At 41.2% G+C, this 8,398-nt stretch overlaps 1 protein-coding gene across 1 annotated transcript in view; it reads left to right on the top strand.

Annotated features, from left to right (window-relative positions):
* The first annotated feature begins 2,925 nt into the window (after positions 1 to 2,925).
* Positions 2,926 to 8,398, top strand: part of LOC102797518 (Fc receptor-like protein 5) — a 42,760-nt gene continuing 37,287 nt past the window's right edge. Inside the window, exons 1-6 of the mRNA XM_087836137.1 lie at positions 2,926 to 2,962; positions 3,568 to 3,600; positions 4,841 to 5,098; positions 5,477 to 5,743; positions 6,148 to 6,426; positions 6,562 to 6,822. Coding sequence (XP_087692263.1) covers positions 2,926 to 2,962; positions 3,568 to 3,600; positions 4,841 to 5,098; positions 5,477 to 5,743; positions 6,148 to 6,426; positions 6,562 to 6,822 — 1,135 coding nt within the window. The remainder of the gene's footprint in view (positions 2,963 to 3,567; positions 3,601 to 4,840; positions 5,099 to 5,476; positions 5,744 to 6,147; positions 6,427 to 6,561; positions 6,823 to 8,398) is intronic.

Genomic DNA, 8,398 nt, shown 5'->3' with positions numbered 1-8,398 from the left:
TGAATCCCCTTATTCACTTAAATTCAGCACATGCCTTAGAAGTGTGATGACCCCTTGGCCTTTTGTGCCCTCAGTCTTAGATTTATGTTGTTTGTACTGTGCTTTGTTCTGCTGGAGGCTAACTACCTGCATGAGCTACACCTGGACCCAGTGAGCTTGGCTATGAAGGCTTCTCTCTGTCTTGACTTTGGCATCCACATCCTTACTTGATCTTGCTTAACTGCAGCATGATTTCTTGAGTTATTTTGCTATTTTTACACTCTGCCACACATACATGCATGCTTTACACTACTGACCTGCTGACAAACATGTTTTCTTTATTTATATTGTCATTAATCTATTCTTACTTAGTTATCACCTCGGTCAGTCTCCCTCTCTTGTTGGAGCCAATGGGCCAGGGTTGCCAGGGTTTCCATGGCAACAAAAGTCATACATGCTCTAGAAACCATCATAGCAATACAGTAAGCATGTACTCTGTCTTTTATCAGCCGTAGCTCACACGTCAGCCTGGCTCTGATGTGTGGTTAGTAGAAAGTTCTGAGTTTATTTAAGCTGCTATAGTGAGTGATGAATTACTGTTGTGGTGAATAAGCTTTCTTTGGCTTGTGATTATAATCAGTCTGTTTGTAGCACATCTCCCACTGTACACACATACTGTGTAAAACAGGATAGAATATTAGTGGATGCCTAGCAGTTGTGCTGGTCAGCCTCCTCTGGCATTCCCCCTGAACCCACTGCGCCACCCCTTCCCTGCAGCTGAACCACAAACCACACCCAACCACCACGGACTGAAACTTTGCTACCACTTATTCCACTAAACATAATTGTTGGCTGAGGAATTTTATAAATGAATGTGCTTATTTGGTACAGGCCTTTCACAGAGTTATTATGCCTGTGAAAATAAATTCAAGTGCAACTTGTGTATTGTGTATCTGCTAAGTAAAAAACACAGTGACTTTATCATTTTTTCTCTGGCCTACTAAACCAAAAAGAGGAAGAACAGTTTGAGCTGAATTTGTACAGCCTTCCAAAGAACACGATTGAGCCCTGACAGCTGATAGCAGAGATAGATCATAGGCAGAACTCAAGATACCAAGTTTTAAAAACTCCACTCTCATCTGTCATCACGTTGCTGCAGACATTAATTACTGACTAGCCACTTCCTTTTTTCTATTTTGCAAATGATGTGCTTTAGTTACTATATATAATAATAATAATAATAATAATAATGGATTGGATTTATATAGCGCTTTTAAAGGCACCCAAAGCGCTTTACAATGCCACTATTCATTCACTCTCGCATTCACACACTGGTGGAGGCAAGCTACGGTTGTAGCCACAGCTGCCCTGGGGCAGACCGACAGAAGCGAGGCTGCCATATCGCGCCATCGGCCCCTCTGGCCAACACCAGTAGGCGGTAGGGTAAAGTGTCTTGCCCAAGGACACAACGACCAGGACAAGGATCGAACCGGCGACCTTCCGGTTACAGATACGCTTCCCAACCCCCTGATATACTAATATATATATATATAATAATGTCTGCTATATAATTCAAAATAAAAACTGATTGCACATGCACTAAACACATTTGTCGTCTGCTTGCACATAACCTCTAGTGAGTATATGGTGGCATCTTATCCCTGACATATCACATCTTTTTTTGTGTAAAGGGGAACAGAAAATTCAGTCAACTGTTTAGCATAATGAGGCAATACATGGTTTTTGCTTTGTGTATTTCTCAATATGCTTTCAACTTTTAAAGTTAGTACTGCTATAAAATTCAAAACCATACTATTCAATAAATGGTTAATAAAGTTAAAATCTTTTAATAGTGTTGGATCTATAAGATCCTGATTTTTGGTGGCTGCTTTAGAGTCGAGAACCTGGTACTAGAAACTACCTTAGAAGTGCAAACAAGGAACACGTGAACACATGGTACATGGTAGAATAGCAAAGAAGCATGGCAATGGCTTACTTTACTGAGTGCCGTGCTTTGTTTTCAGTTAAAAAATATATCGTTTTTGGCACAAAGATATTGATTATTGTGTTTTGGTATTTTATTTGGCACATTTACCCACCAAATAAGGTCTGTGTGCATCTGTAACATTGCAATTTAGCAAGCAAGAAAATGAATTCGTGCGTTGGTTTATTTATTCCTCTGGTTTGTAAAAACTGCATCTCATTTCCATCAGTTCAGCCACATAAATAATCTGGTCGCAACCACCTTCTAACCAAAATTCAACCACAAGATGAAAACATTTACATATCAAAGCAGAAGTGAAAGGATGTTTTCCATTGTAATAGTACAAAAAACTAGCTAAAAGTCTATTTTTTTCCTGCTACTTAAAAAGGAGTTAACCTTGTTTCCTGTTATAGGCATATTCTTTGGTCTAATTATGTCAAAGCAAGTTTGTTCACCTCAACTAGGGCCCAGCATGTTTTGCATGAACCTGCTCAGGACTGCCAGAAATAAATGATAGGCTGCCATTCGGCCACTGACAGTCTCAAAAACCCAGACAAATATTCCAGAATTATAGCAATCCAAATGTATGGGGTTGTATGACTTTTTTTGTATGGGAAAAAAGTGAGTTTCTAAAGAAGACAGAAGTAAAACTAAACCTAAATGAAAGCTTTGCCTGACTTGAAGTAACAGAACCGTTATTTTATAACGCAGAGAAAGAGAACAACACTGAGAACAAGCTTCAATGTTCTGAATGGACAGGAAACGTAAACACTGATGCGGTTGAAGTTATAGCAGATGGTTGAGCTCAGTGTAAAAGGGAAGGAAGCATGGAAGCCACTGAGAAGAAGAAGTTATGGTCTCATCTATATTAAGCACAGCATCTCTTTCTTCTGCTTATTTGTGAAAAGTAAAACCCTGAAAGCTTAGCTGTGCATCAGAGAGCTGCAGAACTGGATGTGAGGATGAAGCGCTCTTTGCTGTGCATGCTGGAGTTATTCTGTAAGTACATCATTGACTTTCTCTTGTGACCAATTTAAGAAACTATATTGGTGTAAATTAAAGTGTATGAGGTGGTTAACAAGTCTCCGAGAATTTGAATGGTACTACCTTGTGTCCATTTAAAGCAGGGTATTGTGTTGGAAACACTGCTGTTTTACATTACTAGTTTAGAGCATATAAGCAAAGAAATTTGAGGATGAGTCTCCGATCTGAAAATTTACTTTAACCTCCTAAGACCCGAACTCTTCCACATGCATTTTAAATTTCTCTTTGATATTTGGACATATTGGGGCCAGATGAATGTAAAAACAAAGAATTACCCGATTTTTTTTTTTTACCTTATTTTTGTTTTTAATAAAAATAAGAGCCACATATGAGGATATTCGTTTAAAATTTTGATAGAACTGTAGCAGTATAATATCGTAAGTGAATATCAGGCCCTTGTAGAGCATAATTGAGTATTTTGGTCTAAATAACCCAAAATGTGATGGGTTATTTAGACCCATCACATTTTGTGGACGCCAGGTCCTAGGAGGTTAAAAATGTTTTAGTTCATAGTGAGTTGATTTGCTGCTGTTTTGATGATGTTTCAATCTTGATTTCAGTGCTCAGTACATTCTTCGATGTAAATGCTGAAGGTACGACAGTTTTTTTTCTTCCTGTTTACAAAATATGAACAGCATTGATGTATGTCCTGTATCTTTCTGTTTATGTGTTGTCACGGCTGAATCAAAATCGAGACACAGACAAGAACTGACAAAATTATCAGGAGTTTACTTTCACAGACATCAGTAGCTGAGAGAAACAGGTGTCTATGGTAAATGTAGGGGGCTGATTATCCATCGAGAGAGAACCAGCTTTCTGATTTGGTGAACAAAGCCAGGAACAGGGTGAGTTAGAATTGATTTGAGTTGACTGACAGGAAGCAGGAGCGAGCGCTGCCCAGCACATGATGATAGAAGAATGTCCAGGAAAACAGAGATAAGGCTCAGTGAGAGCCAGAGAGAATCAGATACACTTGAATCTGTCATGTGGCAGTGTGGAGATACAGGTTCCCAGTATTTAGGGCTGAAACTCCAGTGGCCCCAGCACATCTGAAGCTGTACCCCATCCATCCTGTACTGGAGGATGGATGGGGCTTAGGGAGCTGAACTAGCAAATGTAAAATATATTTAAAATTTCCTAACACATTTCAGTCTTAGAAATGCCAGGTAAGAGCCAAAGAGTGTGACTCACTGATACAAATGTGTCTCTTTCTGTGCATTTGTTTCATTACCTTTACAAATAAAATTAGTGATCCAGCAGAATCCACTCAACAAGGATTAAACACCATGGATTAATACTATTTCAAACAAGAAATAGTATTAACCCTTTCTACTTTAGCTATGAAACATTTTAAACTAATTAATTACCATTTCTGTTTTGCAATGGTTACAGTATTGCAACCATAAATTATGACTACTTAACTTATTTTGTATATTCAATCATGTACTAACCCATATTCCAATATAAATTATCTTCACAAATTTATTTTATGGCATGTGAACACACATGACCTCTCATACACACAAGAAAACATTTATTTTCCTTTACTGAAACATCTTTACGAACATAAAAAATACAGTGGTACAGCAATACCTACTTACACGCAAACCAAGCTGAGCTATAGCTCACACTTAAGACAAAAATGTCCTAAACAATTAAATATATTCCCTTTATGAAAAGTAATAAAAATAAACATCTCCATCACAGCAGTAGCATATTCAAATTCCATCAGGTGAAAACACACACACACACACACACACACACACACACAGTTTCAACCCAATTGTTACACTAGAAGCAATTTTCTCCTTTTGTTGTATTTCTAACTTACAGAACATGACAAGGCTGTTGTGATAGCAAACAACACAACCATACCAACAGGGGGCAGTGTGACACTGACCTGTGATGTGAAGAAATCTACCAACTTAAAATTTGAGTGGTTCAGAGAAACCTCATCCGAAAAACCGTCAGCAATGTCTAATGTATCAGAGAGAGTTATCTCTGTCTTGAAAGGAGGAAACTACATCTGTAAACCTTCAGGGGAAAATGTCATCATAAGAGAGAGTGACTCAGTCACCATTCAGGAAACTGGTGAGTTTGAATATTTAAACAGAATAAAATAAGTCTTTTTTACACATTTACACATGTAACAGGAGTGTGTGGCGTATTTATTAACCATTTCTAAATCATGTCTCAAGAAGTGTAATCAGTGGGTAAATGATTACTAATGTTCTTCATCTCAATATGAAAGCAAATATAAAACATACTAATTGCAGATAGCCACATCTGTTTTTAAGATCCCAAGTTCAAATATTAAAACTCTTTTAATTTTCAATCAGTTGGCTGAGAAACCAACACAGATTCAAGACTGTTATATTATATTGATATTTGAGTTATTTTAGATTCCTGCAAACAAAAAAGAACATTTGTTCACCTGCTACTGAAAAGAGTGATGGCTTTCTTTTTCAGTTAGTAACAGGATCACTGTGACGCTGCAGCACAGCTGGTCTCAAGTGTTCAATGGTGAGACAATCATTCTCAGATGTGAGATTCAGGGAGGTGAAGGAAAGGTGTGGAAATATGAATGGACAGCACCCAACACCAACAGCCCTCCAACATCCAGTGTATACAGGATCAGCAGAGTTTCAGTGTCCCACAGTGGAGACTACAGATGTCGGGGTAGCAGTGACTATCTCTTAACAGGATGGAGTGATGCCTTCAGACTGACAGTTTCATGTAAGCTGGACCATGATTCATGCTGACATTTAATGTTTTCATGTTTACATCTGTCTGAACAGGAAAACTCCAACAATGATCCAGCTGTCTGCAGGCAGTTCAGGACAACAGTTTGTCTCACTGTGCAAACAGAAAGGAGAGACACCATGGAGGCTCTTAAAATATCAGCAATGTAAAGAGGAATGTACAGAGATGACAGCTTGATAAGAGAATGATAAATGAGAGAAGCCTATAGTGAAGTTTTGTAGGCAGTGTAATGTGGAATAGGCAGAGTAATTTCTAATTTCCTTTTAGGTGTTTGTAGATAAATTATTAAAAAACTTTTTAGAGTGTGATCAGCACTTAAATTAGGTCCCGAGACAAGTGAAGATTTAACGTTTTACTTTTTTCTGTAAACTCAACAGCAAGTAAACCCAGAGCCACACTGACAGCACAAAGTTCAATCATACCAGCAGGGGGCAGTGTGACACTGAGCTGCTCTGTGGAGGGCTCTGCTGGCTGGAAGTTTGACTGGTTCAGACGTGATGTAGAGTTTTCTGGAGCTCAGAAAATAGGAGCTGGAACATCAGAGCACACTATCAGTATTTCAGAAGGAGGCATCTATTACTGCAGAGGAGGGAGAGGAGATCCAGTTTTCTCCACAGAGGACAGTGCTGCAGTTACAATTCAGAAACAAGGTGAGGGTGAAATTTTGTTGTGAAATAAAACAAATTCAAGATTTTATTAAAGTTACACTTTATAACTATATTTTTTAAATGTATTTTTTTTTACTGTTGATTTGTTTTTAAAAAAATTATGTTTATTTGTTTGTTGAACAGTTTTGGCTGCTGTGAATCTGCAGCATGGCTGGTCTCAGATATTCACTGGTGAGACAATCACTCTCAGATGTGAGATTCAGGGAGGTGAAGGAAATGTGTGGAAATATGAATGGACAGCACCCAACACAAACAGCCCTCCAACATCCAGTGAATACAGGATCAGCAGAGTTTCAGTGTCCCACAGTGGAGACTACAGATGTCTGGGTAGCAGTGACTATCTCTTAACAGGATGGAGTGATGCCTTCAGACTGACAGTTTCATGTAAGTTGGACCATGTTCATGCTGACATTTAATGTTTTCATGTTTACATCTGTCTGAACAGGAAAACTCCAACGATGATCCAGCTGTCTGCAGGCAGCTCAGGACAACAGTTTGTCTCACTGTGCAAACAGAAAGGAGAGACACCATGGAGGCTCTTAAAATATCAGCAATGTAAACAGGAATGTACAGAGATGAGAGTTTGATAAATTCACTGATGATAAATCAGTGAAATCGTTAGTTTGTTAAACAGTCTAATGTGTCACATGCAGGGTTATTAATATCTGGTTGATGTTTGTAGATAAATGACTCATATTTAAGTTAGTACTGTAACAAATTTATTCCATCCATCCATCTTCATCCACTTTATCTGAGGCCGGGTCGCAGGGGCAGCAGCCTAAGCAGAGAGGCCCAGACCTCCTTCTCCCCATCCACCTCCTCTAGCTTGTCTGGGGGAACACCAAGGCGTTCCCAGGCCAGCCGAGACATATAATCTCTCCAGCGTGTCCTGGGTCTGCCCCGGGGCCTCCTACCGGTGGGACATGCCTGGAACACCTCACCCAGGAGGCGCCCAGGGGGCATCCTTACCAGTTGCCCAAACCATCTCAGCTGGCTCCTTTCGATGTGGAGCAGCAGCGGCTCTACTCTGAGCCCCTCCCGGATGGCCGAACTTCTCACCCTATCTCTAAGGGAGAGGCCAGCCACCCTTCGGAGGAAGCTCATTTCTGCCGCTTGTATCCGCGATCTCGTTCTTTCGGTCACTACCCACAGCTCGTGGCCATAGGTGAGGGTAGGGACGTAGATCGACCGGTAAATTGAGAGCTTCGCTTTTACACTCAGCTCCCTCTTCACCACGACGGACCGGTGCAGCGTCCGCATTACTGCAGCTGCAGCCCCAATCCGTCTGTCGATCTCCGGCTCCCATCATTCGCGAACAAGACCCCGAGATACTTGAACTCCTCCACTTGGGGCAGGAACTCATCCCCGACCCGGAGTGGGCACTCCACCCTTTTCCGGCTGAGAACCATGGCCTCAGATTTGGAGGTGCTGATCCTCATTCCTGCTGCTTCACACTCGGCTGTGAACCGTTCCAGTGCGAGCTGGAGGCCCTCACCCGATGAAGCCAACAGAACCACATCATCCGGAAAAATCAGAGATGAGATTCTGAGGCCACCAAAGCGAAAGCCCTCCGCCACTTGGCTGCGCCTAGAAATCCTGTCCATAAAAATTATTAACAAAACCGGTGACAAAGGGCAGCCCTGGCGGAGCCCATCACCCACCGGGAACGAGTCCGACTTATTGCCGGCAATGCGAACCAAGCTCTTGCAACGGTTGTATAGGGATCGAATGGCCCGTAGCAATGGGCCAGACACCCCATACTCCCGCAACACCTCCCACAGGACACCCCGAGGGACACGGTCGAATGCCTTCTCCAAGTCCACAAAACACATGTAGACTGGTTGGGCAACCTCCCATGTGCCCTCAAGTATCCTCGAGAGGATGAAGAGCTGGTCCAGTGTTCTGTGACCAGGACGAAAACCGCATTGTTCCTCCTGTATCCGAGGTTCGACTAGCGGAC

The sequence above is a fragment of the Neolamprologus brichardi genome, chromosome 3 (genome assembly GCF_056152115.1).
Source record: "Neolamprologus brichardi isolate AB-2024 chromosome 3, ASM5615211v1, whole genome shotgun sequence".
Lineage (NCBI taxonomy): Eukaryota > Metazoa > Chordata > Actinopteri > Cichliformes > Cichlidae > Neolamprologus > Neolamprologus brichardi.
The sequence above is the reverse complement of the archived record's forward strand: the minus strand, read 5'-3'. Positions and strand labels throughout refer to the sequence as shown.